The sequence below is a fragment of the Engystomops pustulosus genome, chromosome 2, assembly GCF_040894005.1.
Source record: "Engystomops pustulosus chromosome 2, aEngPut4.maternal, whole genome shotgun sequence".
Lineage (NCBI taxonomy): Eukaryota > Metazoa > Chordata > Amphibia > Anura > Leptodactylidae > Engystomops > Engystomops pustulosus.
This window is the reverse complement of record NC_092412.1, coordinates 125,397,235-125,418,575: the sequence shown is the minus strand read 5'-3', so window position 1 is coordinate 125,418,575 and position 21,341 is coordinate 125,397,235. Positions and strand designations below refer to the sequence as shown.

General features: G+C 38.2%; 1 protein-coding gene across 3 annotated transcripts in view; it reads right to left on the bottom strand.

Moving 5' to 3' along the window:
* The window catches only part of DOC2B (double C2 domain beta), a 452,434-nt gene that overhangs the window by 216,436 nt on the left and 214,657 nt on the right, over positions 1-21,341 (bottom strand). For 2 of the 3 annotated variants that reach the window (XM_072136265.1, XM_072136267.1), the window contains exon 3: positions 18,448-18,471. The exons of the other annotated variant lie outside the window; for it this stretch is intronic. In XM_072136265.1, coding sequence (XP_071992366.1) covers positions 18,448-18,471 — 24 coding nt within the window. The remainder of the gene's footprint in view (positions 1-18,447; positions 18,472-21,341) is intronic. 3 annotated transcript variants of the gene reach the window in all.

Here is a 21,341-nt window from a genome sequence, read left to right as displayed (position 1 = left end):
CTGAAAAAATCAAGTGATCATACAGTGTTCTTATTTTGATCTCCACTGTATTTATTCCGATGTTATCGGCAACACTAAGTAGAAAATGTGCTGAAAAACAGTGCTGAATGGAAAAAATATGAGTGTAAAAATTATAGTGAATAGGACCAAATCAAGTTGAAATTAGAAGCATGAAATCCCATTTCTACTTTAGAACTGTTGCTTTGGAATATGATGATTTACATCCTTAGTTGTTAAATGGATTAAAAATAGATTCAGCAATAAAAATGGATGACTGGCAAGCTGCTGAATTTATAATGCCTTTTAAGCTATAATGCTGCTACCAAGATTTAGAATTTTTGATGTATGAATTTTTTAATTTTTAAACTTTTTCATTTCCAGGGCATTATTTACAGTATTATTATTATTAACTATTATTATTATTATTATTATGATTATTATTAATTTACTATTATTATTATGCACAGCCAAAGCACACACACATATAAACAGATGTAAACAGGATTCATAACTTCCCTTATTTTATAGTGAAAAATTGTATTACAGTGTTAATAAATTAGATGATTTTATTTTACTATTACCGGAAATATCATTTTGTATAGCTGCACAGTCACCACTATCCTAGGATAATGTTCCAATGTACATACACATCTGTCAGACATTTATAATGTTTTCTATGCATATATAATACAATGTTATTAATTGGAAAACCCTTCATCTTTTTTGAACTTATCATGTAATGAGTAGCATTATTTATTTGGAATTGAACTGGCTACTATTGATACTGTATGGTATACAGTTTTTTGTTGCAAAATGGTATGCACCTTCCTATTTGTTTCATCCAAACCTTTCCTTACATAACAATGTAGCTACAAAATTTCCAATGTACTATAAATGTAACTGCTCAGGTTCAATAATATACGAATAATTATCGGTATTCAGATTGAGAAATATAAAGCATACATATCATTCATAACTCATGCGTCCTGTCAAAAGTAATCTCGTAAAAGGATACATTTAGTCTCCTGAGGCTCCAGTCACTTTACCAAAGTGAGACGTGTTTGCTAGGGCAAATACAAATTAGCAAGTATTCTGGAAATATTTTTAACAATTCTATTATAAATAATATTTTAATGGGATGTTTTTATGGCAGCCAATACTGACTGTAAGATTGTAATAGTCATTATTTAACCCCATAGCGCAATAAGACGTACCCTCACGGGCTGAGCCCTCTTCACACTCACCGGGCATTTGCTTCATAATGAAGCAAACGGGCGTCACTAACACCCGTGATCGGTGCTTGCACCGATCGCGGGTGTTAATCCTTTGATCGCCGCCGGCAAAGATGCCAGCGGCATTAAAGAGCCGGCGGCGCGTGGGCGCCGCCATCTTGGCTCCGATCGTCACTCCCCGTGATGACCCGCGATCTGTTGTCATGACAGCCTCGGATCACACAAAGATCCGAGGCTGTCATGATCGAGGCTATCTATTACAATGTGCAATCTGCACATTGTAATAGATGGTATGCAAAATCCCCATATACTGCCATACTGTAGTATGGCAGTGTATGGTAGGATCAATCAGACAACCTAGGGTTAAAGTACCCTAGGGAGTCTGAAAAATAGTAAATAAAATAAATTAAAAAAAGTAAAAAAAAAAAATTATATAAAAAAAACATAAAAATTCAAATCACCCCCCCTTTCCCTAGAACTGATATAAATATAAATAAACAGTAAAAATCTTAAACAAATTAGGAATCGCTGTGTCCGAAAATGCCCGATCTATCAAAATATATAACCGTTTTTCACTGCATTTTACCCCGTAGCGGAAAATAGCGCCCGAAGTCGCAAATTGCATTTTTTAGCCATTTTGAAAAATAGAAAAAATTCTATAAAAAGTGATCAAAAGGTCGTACAGTCCTAAAAATAAAAGCGCGGAAAACATCATCAGAAGTCACAAAAAATGACACCACCCACAGCTCTGCACACTAAAGTATGAAAAAGTTATTAGCGCAAGAACACTGTAAAATGAAGAATTTTTTTTCTGTACAGGAGGTTTTAATTTTTGTAAATGTATGAAAACATTATAAAACCTATAGAAATTTGGTATCCCTGTGATTGTATTGACCCAATGAATGAAGTAGATCTGTCATTTGGGGTGCACAGTGAAAGCTGTAAAAACCAAGCCCACAAGAAATGGCGCAAATGTGTTTTTTCATCATTTTCACTGCATTTAGTATTTTTTTCCCAGTACACGGCATGGAATATTTAATACCATCAATAGTGCAATTTGTTACGCAGAAAATAAGACATCACACAGCTCTGTACATGGAAAAATAAAAAAAGTTATAGATTTTTGAAGGTGGGGAGTAAAAAATAAAAACGCAAAAACGAAAAAGGGCCTGGTCCTTAAGGGGTTAAAGAGACCTTTTAACAACTCCAGCAACTCCAATTCATTGCATCCTCTACTAATTAAAACATTGTAGGTTTTTTTCCTGAAGCCCAGACTCTTCTCTGGTAACCACAGTTGTTAATTTTGTTACTGAATATGTTACCTTGGCTCTATACCATTAGATGGGCAATCCCAGTCTTGTCTATCCAATGATCAAGAAGTAGTTTAGTGCAAGATAAAACGTATAGCACTAATTGTTCAAAATTTGTGAAGGTGGTTCACATTGAAGGGTACACATGCTTTGAAATATCAGATACAGTGCCATGCAAAAGTATTCGCCCCCCCCCTTAAATTTTTCTACCTTTTGCCACATTTCAAAGCCTTCAAACATAAAAATATAAAATTGAAATTTTTGGGTGAAGAATCAACAACAAGTGGAACAAAATGTATTGGATATTTTAAACTTTAGTTTAAACATTTTAAACTAAAAAGTGGGGCCTGACCTTTTGCTGCGATTACAGCTGCATGTCGCTCTGGGTATGTGTCAGTTTTGCACATTGACTGAAATTCTTGCCCATTCTTCCTTGGAAAACAGCTTGAGCTCAGTAAAGTTGGATGGAGAACATTTGTGAACGGCAGTTTTCAGCTCTTTCCACAGATTCTCAATTAGATTCAGGTCTGGACTTTGACTTGGCCAGGATATGTTTATTTGTGAACCATTACATTGTAGATTTTGCTTTATGTCTGGGATCATTGTCTAGTTGGTAGATAAATCTCAGTCCCAGTCTCAGGTCTTTTGCAGACTCCAATAGGTTTTCTTCCAGAATGGTGCTGTATTTGGCTCCATCCATTTTCCTATCAATTTTAATCATCTTCCCTATCCCTGCTGGAGAAAAACAGACTGATGCTGCCACCACCATGTGTGACAGTGGGGATAGTGTGTTCAGGGTGATGAACTGTGGTGTTTTTACGCCAAACATATCATGTTGCATTGTGGCCAAAAAGTTCAATTTTTTCTTCATCTGAACAGAGCACCTTCTTCCACATGTTTGGTGCGTCTTCTTGCCACTGTTCCAAAAAGGCCAGATTTGTACATCAGTGGACTGATGATTTTCCTATGGAAAGACTCTCCCACCTGATCAGTCTTCTCCTTGGTTGAGATGAAAGTTTAGAGGGACGTCCAGGTCTTGGTAGATTTGCAGAGGTCTGATACTTCTTACATTTCAATGTGATTGCTTGCACGGTGCTCCTTGGGATGTTTGTGAAATCTTTTTGTATCCAAATCCACCTTTAAACTTTTCCACAACAGTATGATGGACCTCCCTGGGGTGTTCTTTGGTCTTTATGATGCTCTCTGCGCTTCAAACAGAGACTATCACAGAGCAGGTGTATTTATAAAGAGACTGGATTACACACAGGTGGATTATATTTATCATCAGTCATATAGAACAACACTGGATCATTCAGGAACCCTCACTGAACTTCTGGAATGAGATGGCTGCACTCAATGTAAAGGGGCCAATAATATTGCATGTGCCACTTTTCAGTTTATTATTTTTGACAAAAGTTCAAAATATTCAATAAATTGCTTCACAATTCTGTCCCACTTATTGTTGAATCTTCACCAAAAAATGTCGATCTTCATGTTTGTGCCAAAAGGTAGAAATGTTCAAGGGGGCTGAATACTTTCACAAGATACTTTGCATACAATTAGGCTTCTGCTTACAGGGGTGTAACTAGGAGAGGTAGAATCCCATAGCATCTGAATGGGGCCCCGTTCCCACTTAAAATATATTCATATTTGTATACTTACACATGCGATTTACAATCACACAATTGATGTATCTGACGTGGTCTTGTGCAGCGTTTATAGAAATAAACACAGCCAGCGACTTTTAACCTGTGAAATGTCGCCAGCTGCAGCGAATGCTCTGGCGGGGGGGACAGAAACACTGCACGCCGGCCCACTCCCCTCCCTCGGCCCTCTGGCTGAAAGAGGTGGTCTGCGGAAATAATTGCAAGTGCTAGCAATAAGCTAGCATTTGCGATTATTTCAGGGCTTCTACACCGCTGACCTGGCGCAGAGGCCATGATAAATATCCCCCACAGTGTCAGAATCCTGGTGTACTTTTATTATTGACCACTAGTGGCTGCTGTTTCTCTCAGTCTTATTGTGCTGCCCTTTTGCTCCTCACCACTGGAGGTATGTATACATCACATACATAAACATACATTTAGGGCATATACACATCACATATATGTTATGTATAAATTGTACAATGTGCAGCATAATATGTATGTAATGGTGTACATCCTGCATTCTTTAGCTTGTCGAATGATGGAGCCCCCTGACACTGCAGGCCCCACAGCAGCTGCTCCCACTGCTATTGCTGTTGCTACGCCCCTGCCTTCTGCATACTTTTTGACTGCTGTTACCCCCTATGTCTCCATGCAAAGTGATTTATCGGGGGATAGGGATGTATTTAATCTTGTGTTCCTACACTTGATACTGTATGTATACACCTTATCATCTCTTTATTCTTTCTGATTTATGCTCTTTGTTGTGCTTTGGTCATCTTTATATAATAGAAGTCTGCTTTCTACAACCATAGAAAAAATTTTACAAACATTTTGTTAGACAACTTACCCTGCACATCAATACACAGTGGGGGAAATTTATCATACCCTGTCGTTCCTGCAATGGCATTTGGCAAAGACCCCACCCCTTGGCACCACCAGATACATCAAAAGGAACCTGCCTCTTAATGTATCCGGTGGCCAGCTGTGCAGCATATGTTTCTATGCCAGGTCCTACCTAACGTAAAAATTGTGTGATCTATTAGCAATCATTCTGCTTAAACAGCAGTTAATTTTAGCAAGTGTGCAGCCTGCTCCGCTGTTGGCCATGCCCCCATAATGCCCATCCAAGTCCACCTGGCATGGAGATTACATAATCACAATTGCTGGCAGTTCGCTAGCAATTGCGAATATTTCATGACGTGTAAACCAGTTTTCTGGCATAAAAGTCCTGTTTGTGTAAACTACTGTTCGGGAAAACAGAGGTCCCATAAAGAAAGAGTAATATTAGATCTTTAAGACAGAGCAGATGAGTTTACCTATCTGGTTGTAATTAGTAAAAAAAAAAATATATATATATATATATACACTCACTGGCCACTTTATTAGGTACACCTGTCCAACTGCTCGTTAACACTTAATTTCTAATCAGCCAATCACATGGCAGCGACTCAGTGCATTTAGGCATGTAGACATGGTCAAGACAATCTCCTACAGTTCAAACCGAGCATCAGTATGGGGAAGAAAGGTGATTTGAGTGCCTTTGAACGTGGCATGGTTGTTGGTGCCAGAAGGGCTGGTCTGAGTATTTCAGAAACTGCTGATCTACTGGGATTTTCACGCACAACCATCTCTAGGGTTTACAGAGAATGGTCCGAAAAAGAAAAAACATCCAGTAAGCGGCAGTTCTGTGGGCGGAAATGCCTTGTTGATGTCAGAGGTCAAAGAAGAATGGGCAGACTGGTTCGAGCTGATAGAAAGGCAATAGTGAATCAAATCGCCACCCGTTACAACCAAGGTAGGCAGAAGAGCATCTCTGAACGCACAGTACATTGAACTTTGAGGCAGATGGGCTACAGCAGCAGAAGACCACACCAGGTGCCAATCCTTTCAGCTAAGAACAGGAAACTGAGGCTACAATTTGCACAAGCTCATCGAAATTGGACAGTAGAAGATTGGAAAAACGTTGCCTGGTCTGATGAGTCTCGATTTCTGCTGCGACATTCGAATGGTAGGGTCAGAATTTGGCGTCAACAACATGAAAGCATGGATCCATCCTGCCTTGTATCAATGGTTCAGGGTGGTGGTGGTGGTGTCACGGTGTGGGGAATATTTTCTTGGCACTCTTTGGGCCCCTTGGTACCAATTGAGCACCATTGCAATGCCACAGCCTACCTGTGTATTGTTGCTGACCATGTCCATCCCTTTATGAACATCTGATGGCTACTTTCAGCAGGATAATGCGCCATGTCATAAAGCTGGAATCATCTCAGACTGGTTTCTTGAACATGACAATGAGTTCACTGTACTCAAATGGCCTCCACAGTCACCAGATCTCAATCCAATAGAGCATCTTTGGGATGTGGTGGAACGGGAGATTCGCATCATGGATGTGCAGCCGACAAATCTGCGGCAACTGTGTGATGTCATCATGTCAATATGGACCAAAATCTCTGAGGAATGCTTCCAGCACCTTGTTGAATCTATGCCATAAAGAATTGAGGCAGTTCTGAAGGCAAAAGGGGGTCCAACCCGTTACTAGCATGGTGTACCTAATAAAGTGGCCGGTGAGTGTATATATTCCTTATAAAGTCCCCGCAAGTTCCCTTTAGATGGGCCAGGGTTTTGTAGCTTTTACAGTAGTCCATATCTATTATTCACTGCATATACCAATTTTATAGAGTATGTTTGTTACCTGGGTCCCTCACTCTTCAGCCCCTTGCCCACAAGTGAGCTTGTTATGGTATGTGCAGGGTTTAGTTGACTGAACATAGTGCTACTGAACCTAAGTGACTTAAGAATCTAAGTTCTATGTTTGTTCTGATAAATACCACATGCACATGGAGCTAGTTTGTTGGAACAACCCCGCTTGTGGGCAAGAGCATATAGGCAATTTGCTCACAAATAATTATCCTTTTTAACTGCTATCAATTTTGGACATTAGGTGGCCTAATAACTGGCACATTAACTCCATTATCTCCGCACCTATTTTCCATGTTAATGCCGAGGCTATTTTTCAATTTATTTCATCAATGCCTTTGACAAGCTATAACTTTTTATTTTCTCATCACCATAAGTGTCTGATTTCTTGTTTTCTTTTGGGACAAAATATAGTTTTTAATAGCACAATTTTGGCTTTCATATGTCCTCATTAACCCTTTCTTTTTCTTACAGGACAAATACTATTATGGTTGGTTAACCTGGGTTTGAATGGGTGTGGAAGAATAAAATGTGGTGATTTTACATTTTTTTTTAAAGGGGCTGGTGACTTTTATGATGACATTATTTTTTCAATTTTTTAAATTACCTTTTTTATTTACATTTATTTATTTACATTTTCTAATTACTTTACCCCACAGGGGGGTACTGAAATAATATCACTTGATTTCATTTACAATGCATTACACTACCTATGTAGTCAGTTTCAGGCATCTATTGGCAGGGCCTAATTTACACATGCTGCAGGCTTCCCAGGAGTGTCTCACAAGACACCCGTGCTTTCTGTGTCATCATCGGCACCTTGCAAAAGAGCCAAAGTGGCAGTTATCAAGGGGTTAAAGTCTATGATTCAATGCAAATGTTGATCTTTTTTTAACATGACCTAATAGAAACATACTGCACCCCAGGAGTCCCCATTTATGCCACCTTCATGCCAAGTGCAAAGGGGCATGAAGTGGGTGCATTTGGGTTCAGAATTGACCAGAGTAGGGCTGTCCTGTCCTGTGCATGTGCACTCTCAATAGCCTGCAAACATTTATGACTGAATTGTATGCTAGTCCATGCCACTCGTCCGATACAACAGGAGGCCAGATCCTTCCCATGTATCCAGCAGCAGCGGAGGGGCGCAGACTTCAGTATATACCAGAGCACAAGCAATGCCCCCTGATGACTGTATGAAAAAAGTCAAATGGCACTTAGATGCCATCGGAATGAGACATGTATTTATGCATGTATTGCTTGGAGATGCTGAAAAAATAGGTAGGGAAACTGATATGATAGAAATCGATAGATTAAAATTGCATGCATAAAAAAAAGATAAGTATTCCATTATGTGTGTGCACCGTGTCTTATGTCTATGCACCCTGTCAGTAAATGCTGTTAATGCAATTTCCCATGTGTTATCTGCATGGTATCGCCATTGCTTTGTGTCAATAACCTCTCCTTTTATTTCTTACTATGTAGTATTGCTTGCTTCCTTAATAAAATATGCTTGCTTTTCATCAGCAGCCCCTTATAATCTGCCAACAGCAGACAGGATGCCAGTTTTAGCATTCTTCCCACAGACTTGCAAAGGTTGACGTATGAGCTGAGAAAGCTCGTCTGTGCATTAAAAACATCTATTAAACAGCAAAGAAAGTGAATCAGAATGAAAGGAGGCATTTTTAGTTTCTAGAATGTGCACAGTATATTTCAGTGCCAGAAATCCTCTGAAACTCTCTTTAATTCCAGTGGCAATAAACGCTTTCTTCCCAGTTCCACATAAAAAACGAGTTTCTTAAAAAAAACAATGGCAGAACAGAATGTCAATCTTACTAGCGCCTAAAAAATGAATATGCTATAAAAGCCCTGCATGTACACTGTAAGTAGGCTATAACCTCAATCTCTATTCCAGCAAGAGGGCTCCCGAGATCTAATTGAATTGTTACACTTGGAAAATGGAACAGGATGCTCAACAGGCAAATAGCATATTCATCCTTATCTCCTGATTTCTTCCCGGGTTGACTTTTCCCAGGTGGTCTTTTGTAATTTCACACCTGACCCCAATTACACTACAAGATTATCTTGTGTATTGGATCCTCTTAGAAGTAATATGAGATCTTAGATGTACATTTTCATAGCGCTTGGAATCTCTACACTACATGTCAAATTAATGGAATGGAATATCAGCAGCAGTAATAATTGATACTTCTGAATCCTGAAACTGATATAATAGGGGAAAAGCTCTCAAATGAGGATAGTTGCAAAATACTTGCGGCACATTTTAGCTTAAAACTGTATCACTGTAACTGAGAGGTAAAAAGAACATTAAAGGGGTTTTCCAGACTGGGGGCCCTGTGTGATACTCTTGACCTCTCTAAACAGAGCCTTTAATGCTGTGAGATGCTGTGTGCTGACAATGTAGTTAGATTATCATAGTCCAGCTTTATATACACTTTAATTTAGCTTCTACACAATCTAGTATCTGACACACAGAAAGAGAGATGAGACAGATCAGAGAAGATGAGATCCATGAGATGCATAATAACACATGAGATTCTCAGCTCTGCTACATCTCAGCCACATACACTTTCAGATCTGCTGTGCCTCCCTCTCCCTCCCATGGATAAAGGCCTTATCTGTCAGTAGTTGTAGCTTTACTCTCCTCACGCTGCTAATGGCCAGCAAGAAGTCTCTGAGGAAGCTGGTCTTTGAATGCAAGTGTGGGGACCGCTGCAGAGAGAAGCTCAGTGCAGCATCAGACAGGACAACAATCCTTCCTACCCAACCCTAAAGTCAGAAGATTAAGGGTTGGATCCCTGGGCAACCAAAATTGTATACACCGGGACTGAGACAGGTTGGAATTATATCTGTAAAATGTGTATCTTTGAATGTGAATTAGAGTGAATTAGAGAATGTGTTATTTTGTTATCCTGAATATATTAAAGAAGCTTGTCTTCGTGGGAATACTCCATTAAGTAGAATTTGATAGAAAATAGATGCATATGAGATAGTCCAGGAATCAGGTGAAATAAGCATGAAAAGCATTTTAAGCATTGAAAAGGAATGAAAAGGACTGCTCGGCTGAAACATTACAGCTTGAAATAAAGTTCACAGCTTATTTCACCTGGACTGGAGTGCTGCTAGTTTTTTTCTAGGTAGAAAGATATGAGTTACATTATAGATAGGTAGGTAGGCAGCCCTCCCACCCCTGATCTCCTGCTATATTCGTCCCATTAAATTCACAGACAGATCTTTAAAAAGAGCCCCCACCCTGATCATAGAATGCTGACAACGTTACTGCTGATTGTCACTTCACATTCTGACGTTGTCTCACACACTAGTAGTCAATCAGTGACACAGGCGTTAGTGGAATCTATTACCTGATGATCTGCTTCATCAGGAAGAGGACTTCATCACAATTTCTCCCTGTCATCACTGCTGAATTCATTGCCAGATGTCTTCAGCTCTGTCCAGGACATTTCCACATTGCACCCCTAAAAATACCACAGTCACTTATAGTATTATGTAACCTGGATAACAGTGCTTACATAGAGGAACCCCTAACTATTATTATACATGCATTGTGTTTTGAAACAAGTGCAAACACATAAGGCAAAACAAATCACTGGACCCATTTGTGTAACTTAGGGCCCCCTTAGGAAGCATGATACGCGAAACGTGCATCAGCGTACCTCACCTCTGCTCATAGGCTTTTCATTAACATGGGTAATATGTGAATTGTATACTGACATTTATAATATAGCATGTAGTTTATCCTTAAGCATTTGGCAGCGATATAGTTTCGGACTTTGAGGCACGAGCACTTTATAGATATTAGTATGATTTATTGTTTATGTTATCAGACTGCGAAAATGCTTGCAGTTACATACCTATGAAGTGTGGCAGTAATATTGTTTCTGACTTTGAGGCACTAGCAGTTTATAGATAATAGTATGATTTATTGCTTATGTTATCAGATTGCTACAATGCGTGCAGATATACCTATGAAGTGTTTGTGCTGTGGTTTATATGGACTTTTGAAAACATCTGATTTATGACTACTAATGTGTAATTTTTAGTGTAATTTGTTAATAAATTTAATTATTTTTGAACATTGAGTCGATTTGTGGATTTGGACCAATGTACACTCATTTTCCTATTTGGTTTGGATTTTTTAATCTAAGTTCACACTACCGTTCAACCCTACCTTAAAAAAAGTGAAGACCAAAGGTGTAAAATATCAGTTAAAATTTCCATTAACAAAGTATGTTATGTAAATTTTATGTTCAGTTTTTAAAGTATCCATTATCAATACATTTTTTTAAAAGAGAGGAAAAGTACTGCAGCCACATTTTTCCATCAGAAAAACGCAGACATAACGGATACCTGCCCAACGAAAGATAACAGATAAAAAAAATTTACATTGATGTCTATGGTATTTAAATTGATTCGTTAAACCCCTATTTCTTTACTTTTTAAAAAAAAAAGTTCAAAAAACGGAGATTTGACCAATAATGTGAACTTAGCCTGATATAAGTAACAAATGTGGTTTGTGTTTTAACAATTAAAATTAACAAAAATAAAAAGGATTAACAAAATAAAACACATGTTCCTAGTGGTACAACACATATGCATTTGATGATGCCTTTCTCCCAATGCATTTCAAAACACAATAGAAACGCATCATATGACCATTGCTCTATAAACGGCCCCCCTCCCACTGGGGTCACAGCCTATATAACCCCCATAGTCTATATACAACCCCCCACAGTCTGTATACAGACCACCCAACACACCCAGTATATACACCTCCCCACCATCTGTATACCCACCCACACCCCACAGTTTATATACAGCCCCCACACAACCACACAGTCTCTATACTGTACCTCCCACCCCCACAGTCTTTATACAACACCTCCCACCCCTGCAGACTATATGCAGCACCCCAACCCCCAGAGTTTATAAAAATCCACAGCACCCCCAACACCCACAGTCAATATACAACAACACCCCAACTGGTCTATATACAGACACCCCTCTCCCACAGTTTATTTACAGCACCCCCCCCCATAGTTCTATACAACCCCCCTAGAATCCTAGATAATGCACGTGGCAATTCAAAAAAATAATAATATAGTTAATACTTACATGCCTGTTCCCACATCGCTGCCATCTTATTCCCCCTTCTTCTCATCATCACATGCCTCCAGGGTCCTCCACGCTCTTCCAAGTGGGGCAGACAGACAGGTTTTGTCTACCCCGCTCTGCGTATCAATGTCACCTGTGTCTTAGTTATGGTGTGTGATTCGGGTGGCCATGGAACGCTGGCTCTGAAAATGTCCAAGATAGTCGCTGTATTTTGGATACTGGAGTGACATCATAATGCTCTTATTTTAGCTTTCTCCATTTAACTGCCCCACAGCCCTTCGCTTTGTTTTGAGTAAAGTTCTGGTTTCTGTTTGCAGCTACTACAGCAGTGACTCAAAGCAAACGAATGCTGCTTTGATGAAATTAATTTACAAGATCTCACATAGTACCGCACCCCATTGCAGTAATCACGCAACAATCCTAGAAGAATAAACATCTCTATATGGCTGCTACCTAACACTGTCTGGCATTTTTATGGCCAAACTGCTGAATTGCTCCCTTTAACGAGAGTTAAAACTACATGTGTTACAAAGAGAAGCCAATGATCTCAATGGGCACCATGTAATAAACCATTGAACTATTAAACAATTATTTGAGTCCCTTTTAGTTTGACTATCCGAGATTACACTATTTTAGGGATCATTTCAATAAAAGGACAAATGTCAATAGCTACTCTTTAAAAGTGTGAAAAGGAAACATTTTTTTCCTTTCTAGTTTTGGGGCAATTACATAAATCTATTGCTGATTTTCCACAATTGAAAGTAGTTCTAATTGCTTGCATTTTAATCCACACAAACTTTCTTAATTTGATGTTGGCATACTGATTATTTTCCACTGACCACAGTCTATTCTCACAAGGCCACAGCTTTTCCCAAAGGCCAAGCCCCTTAGGCAGACAAGTAAAGTTGTCTGGCAGGGAACCCTCCATGAGCGGGCATGGAGATAGATACCTTGTCTAACTCCCGTCCTTCATGTCAAGGGGTCATGCCAAGCCATGGCTGTCTGCAGGAAGAAGGTGAGATATTGAATGGAGATAGCCACGGCCCATCCCCCCTGTGGTCCTAGATTGTTACGCCCCTGCTTAAACGGTATTCTTATCAGGGCATTGCCATTTAATTGAATACATCTGCCATATAAATACACTTCTACACTTCTTCAATTGGATGTTATTAAAAAAAATGATACCTCTGTGAAAATAATTTCCAATAAATGTAGTCATATGGTACTTTAGCTATGACCACCTCAACTGAGTGATTGTGCAAAGAAACAAATTATTTTTGCATACAAAATTGCTGGGAGTTACTGCATATCCTGCAGCCAACCTGTGGTAATGAACACTGAATCCAGATGATTGGGTGCCTCAATAGCTCGTACATGGCCACTGCTAAAAGAACATTGTGGTGGTCGAATCCAACAATAACTATCTCATTTCTAAGCGACAACATGCCAACATGGAAAATTATCATGACACAAGTAGATCCAATTGAAGAAATGTATATATATGGCAGATGAATTAAATTAAATGTGTATGCCAAAATGAGAATACCCCTTTAAGTTAGGTAAACTCCATTAGGTTTAGCTCCATTATTTATGCTCTATATTAGAGTCTCTGTGAAAGTTTGCAAAAAATCAATTGAATTGAAATTATAATATGAAGTCATTTTCAGTGCAGTTTGCAGTTTCAATGCGCCCTATTGATCAACATGATTTTATAATGGTTATAATATCATATTATCAAAATTCTTACAAAACATCACATTATACTACGTTCATTTCAATTACTTGAGAGGATATGAAGGACCAGGATAGTGTTGTTTGTTTTCATCTGTTCTGTATAATATTATTATAAAAATTCTAAATTATTAAGAAGAAAATGATTTCTTTCAGTCCATTAGGGAAAAATCCTCATTGGAGCAGCTTTTAAATACAATTAGAAAACAGTATATTTTGAAACCTCACTGCAGAGGACCTCCTTTCCAATGCAAGGGCAGCTCTCTGGTCTCTGGAGCTTCTCCTCCCAGCAGTCATTCGCTGTTCAGTCAGGTGACTAAATGAGACCAAAATCCAGAGGACTGGTAAATCACCACTGGAGCAGAGGGGGCTTTCTGGAAATGTGCACGGGCAGTCCCCGATTACGTACAAGGTGGGTTATTTAGGTTTGTACTTACGTTGAATTTGTATGCAAGTCAGAACTGGTCTATTTTATCATTCTTATTCCAGGCAAATTTTCTCTTTGTCCCTGTGACAATTGGATTTTCACAATTTTGTGCTGTCATGGGAACACAGATTATCAATAAAACCTTATTACAGAAATCTTAAAGCTGATCATTGCATCTGATAATAATTCCTTTATTTATATAGCACACAGATTATGCAGCGCTACACAGAGCTTACCAAATCAGTCCCTGTCCCCATGAGGCTCACAATCTAATCAACCTATCAGTATGTTTTGTGGAGTGTGGGAGAAAACTGTAGAAAACTCTTTGCAGATGTTGACCTGGATGGGACAGCCAAGTACTAAAGTAAAGCATCAAGAGAGCATCACCAGACATCACAGTATGCAGACATGTCCTTTGTAACTGGGGGTCGTCTTTAAGTGAGGTGCCCTTACGTTGGGGACCGAACGATTATAGATTTATTCAACTTTTATATAAAAGCTGGCTTCAAAATTTTTCTGTATGCCAAAAAACCCAATTCAGTCTTTTTAGATTCATATGTAGCAGCATCAATTAAATGGTTACATGGAATGCTCATTTTGGTGATCTGGCAAATGTACTGGTCCCAAGTATTGGAATACCATTTTAACTTGGTTTGTTATGTAAAGGAGAAAACCAAGCTTGAAGACAACCAAGGTTCCATTGTTGACAATAATTTCCCTTTTGAAGTATCATATACCCATTTTGATGGAATGCACTGAAACAGTATGAAACCACCATGCTGAAATATTTATACCATACTCATGATATTTCAACTCCTGAACTGCTAATATTATAATTGCTGCCTATATGTCTGGATTAGTTCTCTTATGTGCAGTAGCTGCAGACAGGTTAAATGTTGTGCCTCTTGTAGAGACCTTAAAATGCTTTTTCTGGGCAGCTACAGACACCCATTATTTCTATTATGTATGGTGCCTGAATCTATTTCTGGAACATTGATAACCTTTTTAAGTTGCTTGGTTGATACTTTGTCTTATTATTTCATATCTGTACAAGTCCAGGCTGTTGTAAAATAGAATTTTGATTGAGAAAATGTTCCTTTTAACTTATTAAGAATTTCACTCAGCTTTACAATAGGGAATTTCCAAGATAAGGTTGTTGATGACCTATTCATAGGATCCGTAACTTGGCATCCTCACTGTTCAGTTGACTACAGCAGCCCTCAGGGCCTGAAATAATAACAGACCTGAGCTGGATACATTGAGCTGAGTGATTTCTAGTGTTCTGGATACATGTCAGTGTCATCATCTACACTGTTAGAAACTATATACAAATTCTCACTTCTTAAAGGGGTATTCCGGGAATATAAACGTGTGACACAAAAACCCATGCTGATATAAATAAATGAATACAACAATACTCAATGTCATTAGTCACAAAACAGAGCTAAAATAATATGATTTTATGATTTACAAAATTTATGGCCTCTCTAAAGTAGGTGGAGTTATCACTAAGATGGCCGCCACTGGAAACTACAAGTTCCATGATCCTTTAGTTCTCAGTAACTCCTCCTACCTCTTATGCTCTGCTCCCAGTGATGATCTAACAGGTTTTCTTGCTCTGTTACCATAGTAATGATGTGTAACTGCCATCACAACAACACTGGCCATACTGGATGCACTGCAACCAACCGACTACTGCCAAAAATAGTGGTGATCACATGACCCTGCCCAGGCAGGTACAGGACATGTGATGTGGACATGTGACCAGCGGCCATCTTCTTTTCTGTGACGGACCGCGCGGAGGAAATTAACGGACTGATTAAAGGGCCGGTAGCATTTTAATTCTTCATTACAGTCTATGTCACCAGCATTTTCTGCTAAGAGGAGCAAAATTTTAAATAACAACTAATTACACGTTAGCTTACATTTTGAGTTCCCACTTGTATATGAATTATGCTGATTCCTGGAATACCCCTTTAAGTTGTGCTGCATTATGTATCTCTGGTATAATAAGTATCATCTAATCAATAAAACAATATCTTATTTTTAAAGTGAACCTGTCAGGTCTATTTGTGACCCTAAACCACCTACAAATTCGTATGGGCCTGAGGTTTAGGGTCCTAAATCGACCTGTATGAGAGCTTTCCATGTGCTCAAAACACGATGCCAGCTTCTTTGTCACAATTTCTATGTCACACATAGAAAATTAACAAAGGGTGATTTGGGACACTAAACTACTGGTCTGTAAGATCTTTGGGTGGTTTAGTGTCCCAAATCATCCCCACCATGTTCCCTTTATGTTATAATGCCTTGGTAGTTGTAGGCATATATGATTGAGAATGAGATTTACTTCCACCCATACAATATTTGTTCATCTGGAATGTGGGATCAGACCTGCCGGAATTTTAATCTACAGAAAGATTTGAAGGGGGATTTCTCACGGCTTGTATGCCTTAGGAGTACAAGCTGTGATTTAGTCATAATTCCTGTCACAGAGCTGGGGGTTGCGACTTCTTCACCCTCTCTGCAAGTTGGGGGGGGGGTTGCTGGACCATGTAGTGGGCCAGCACAGACTGTTCCTGCCCCAAGTCTGCACACTGCCCCTTGCATGACACAGACCGGCACACATCATGACGTCATTACAGAGAAGATGGATGAGACGGCAGATATTTGCGGTTAATTCAACAGGGAGAAACCATGGCAGGAAGAAGTTGTGATAAAGTCCTCTAGCTGATGGAGCAGATCAACACATGTAAGGTTCTAGATGCCACTAATGTCTGTGAGCTGGTGACATTTTGTGTGGTATCACTTGTTATTACTACTGAAGCATTTGATCAGGTTGTAGGTTCATTTCTAAGATTTCCCTGCAATTTCAGTGAGAACTGGATCAGGGATAGGCTGTTTGGAGGGGTGAGGGGCTCCATTTCAATTTTCGTCTCAGGCAGCAAAGAGGCTAGAAGAGTCTCTGCTTTCAGGGTTTTTGCTACTCTCTGGTTTTACCCAGTACCCAGACATGATGGATTTGTCTTTTCCTAACCTTTTCTACTATGATACTCCTTGTTGAGAATCATAATACTATAACAAGCAATGGTATGGATTTCCAAATTGTGTTATCAAAACAACTGTAATGTATTGTTTATGATATACTGGTCTCTTCATATGGGAAAATGCTCCTTTATGGTCACACCTGCTTTATAGCTTAGTTTATTTGATGCAGTGTCTCAAGTTCACTGCATAGATGTTAAGGATACATTTAAGCAGCTCAATACCTGTAGTCATAGAAATTGGGAGCTTAGGCTCGGATCACATTTACATTAGAGGATTTGTTTCAAACTTTCCTTGGGGATATGGTCATGTTTCCATAAAAAAAAAAATTGCAGAGAAATAAGGTCTATTTTTTCCAGTTAAATGACAGACACCGTGACAGAACCTGAGGGATTCCAATTTTAAGTTAATGGGGTCTGCTGGACGCAGTTGGTGTCCATCATTTGTCTGTCACATCTGTAGATCTGTCACAGCTTGCTTTTAGTTTTTCTGTTTACATGACAGAATAGAAAAACTTAAATTTCTTAAAGTAGGTGCGATCTCACTTCTACTGTTTACAGTAAAATGTTATTCTATTAGTATTTTAATAGGTTTTAGTGAACTGAAGTTCCTTCAAGTCTTAGCTGCAGGAAGGTTTCCAAATTACAGAGTTCTAATTTTATTTATAGATGTATAATTATAATGTTTATTATATATAGTAATATAGATGATAGAAAGATGAATAGATACGGAAGAAGAGAGATAGAAGATCGATTGATTGATAGATATGATAGATAATAGATAGACGAAATATAGATGAATAGATAGCCAAAAAACTAGATATATAAATGGTAAGATAGACAGTCAGATACATAGATAGGAAATAGTCAAATTATAGGAGGACAGATGATAGATATATAGACTGGAAATAGATGATAAGCATCTTCACCCGGGCATTCAACCAAGGGGTATTAAAAAAACATCCTCTGCACACAAAAATACATGTGCAGGGGGCCCATTTAGGACAGGGGGCCCTGGGCAAATTCCCAGTTTGCCTCCCCCTAATGCCTGTCCTGATGACAAATGTGGTGTAGGTCTCTATCTTGCTGTATGATCTATATAATATATATATATATATATATATATATATATATATATGCAATGTATTAAAAACTGTCAACTGTCAATTACTTGTCATATTTCTGTTTCTAACTTATGTCCCTTACCTTTTTGTAGTAAACTTTTGGCAGCTTCCCTCATCAAAGAGCAGATGGTAAGCATGAAATGTAAGCGAGTGGATGGGAAGAGACAAACGGGACAGGGAAAAATGAAGAGAGAAAGCATGAAATGAGTTGTGACACAGCAGAATGAAGACATGATCACCATACAATGTACTACAATACAGAGAGATAATGGCCCAGATATATCATTGTGTCTGCACCAGTGTTTCCTATGTTTGCACTAAAAAGAAGGTCATTTGAAAAATCACATGTATTTAGGTAATGTGTTAGTGCCACTTTTGTGTTGCAGTTGTACTTTGTCAGACACTTTAGAAAACTATGCACCTAAAGATGCCTAGTAGTGCTTAGTTGGAGTTTGCATTTATTACAGAGCTGCATCACAAAAAAAGGTGCAAGTGCGTGCACATCCTGAAAACAGACCAGATTTATTATGACCACGCCCCACTATAGGATGATCTGGCGCAAACTGCACATTAGTGAAGCAAACTGCATTAAGGCTGTTTGTACCAATTTTCATATATCTGGGCCATCATGTGCAAGTGTACAAATCATTTTTTTATGTTGTCAATAATTATTATTAGATCTGATTAATAATATTTGTACTTACTTTTGTTGCATAGCCACAAGCAATAATAATTACATTTTTATATTGTTTGATGTTATCGGAATTTGTTGTTATATACAAATAATAAAACTACTCTGATTTATGTATCTGGATAGTTCATTTGTTATAAGGAAAGGAAGGTAGCTGCATGTTGAGTGTATCTTATCTTCCCTACCATATAGATATACATTTTAATATTAACTTTTTTTTACTTGCAGTGATTAAACCCGAGCTCTTGTAAAACATTTTATATGGTTGTAGCAGGAAGCAAGTGCAGTGGATCAGATTAAGCCAGATTGGTGCTACCTAATACCTATAAATGAATAACAATACATATCCACACATATGTAACCTAATGACTCTGCTTATTTTATATGCAATTTAGCTTAAGTTGCACATTATAAGGCAACCATATCTAAGTGTCTCAACCTTTTTGTCAGATGCAAGCAAAATGTTAAAAGAGCTGATTTTGCCTTTTTTATTTGCTTTTTTAAAATTTTCTTCTTTTAGCTATGTGTTTTATAGTAAGGAAAATGTAATATTACATGTGGTCATTCTTATCTAGGAAATATTCTTAAATACATAGATGTCTTGAGCTCTTGGGTCTGGCTCATAGATGTGGGTCTTGAGTGGAGTATGTGAGTCCAACTGCTTTTATTCAATTAGATTAAAAAGTTAAATTATACTCGTCCTTTTGAGATTACGGTACTTATCAGCATGTTTTTCATTTACATAGTAAAATAACATCCAAGCAGGAACCTCAAAGTGGTTAAAAATAGCAAGTCAAGAAAGCAGAAATACTAATATTATATTATAATGTCTAACCATGGACATCAAGATTCTATAACATTTTTAATAGAGGATGATGTGGAGAGAGATGCATGAGTTTGATTATATATAACTGATTGATTGGTGTCTGGGAGAACACTTATGTTTCCAGCTGGGAAAAGGAAGGAGAGAGGTACTTTATTTGCGGTCTGTACATAAACAGTAACTGTGGATAAGATTATTGCAGACACAAAAACTGGTAAAATAAAAAACATAAATTGAATTTATATAAATAAAAATGATTTACAAAGCAATAGGAAAAAATACATAAATATAACATATTTACGCAGTAGTTCTGTTTGCAACTGTTCATTGTTGTCTGTTATTTGATGTGACCTCTTTCGCTTACAGTTTGCCAGGGGCAGATTAATACAGCCATTGGCTCTGGGCTATATGAATATTATAGCTGCTACAAGTCTTGAATTCACTTCCTACATATGGTACTAGAATGAAGCTTCTTGAGAAATGGAGGATTCCTCTCTTCTATCTTCTTTGAATTGGTGGCTTCAGGACCCTTGGAGGACCTTTAATGGTCCTGAGATGGCTCCTGTGTACATGTGTATTGAGAGGAGGAACAGAAATAAGATGTTTTCATAGGTGAAGGTGAGCCTCAGTATAAAATTTGAAGGGTGGTGTCGGTGGCCTCCAGAAGGCTTTGACCTCTAGCTATCGCCCAAACCGCCTGTATTATAATCTACTGCTGCCTGTAATTTGTGATTATGTATATTGTAGTCAATGAGATAATTTCCCTGTGCAGGAAACTAGAGGTCATGATCTTAGAGGACTTTTTTTGTTTTTGCATTTACATCTTACAACTTCCAAATACCATTGCTTTTTCTTTTTTGCATTTACAGAAATAAGGGCTGGTTTTCTGTGGGACAAATTGTACTTTTTAATAGGAACATAGCCAACATAGATAAAAGCAGAAAAAGTTTGGGGAGCAATTTTACTGGTGGGAGGAGGCAGATCTAAGCCGGGGCGTTTTAACAGTGTTTTTCATCATAGTGGAGGCTGGGTAAGGTTTATTGTGCCTATTCTTGATGACATGTTCCCTTTAAACATGAATTATTAGCCGAGAAAATGGTGCAAGGGTATAAGAAACAGCTGTCCGACACATGTATGATCATTCGTTGTTATTTAATGTATATGGGGGTCTTTAAACACAATTCTATGCAATGTCAATAACAATTACTGTAATCACTCTGGGATGTACTGTTAGTGCAATGTCATACTTCTCTTCATAAATACTTTCAGCTGGAAGATTATGGTTATCAATATGTTATTCTTATCTCTAGAGCCCTTAGGAGGGTTTATTTACATGAAATATCGAAATAAGAGATTTAAATTGTGGCAATAGATTTGCCATAAGAGACAGAGTCTTTTTATTAACACTGATAAGAAAATATACTTCAAGCAAAACCCCAATCCTGGGTTACACTATTGCTTC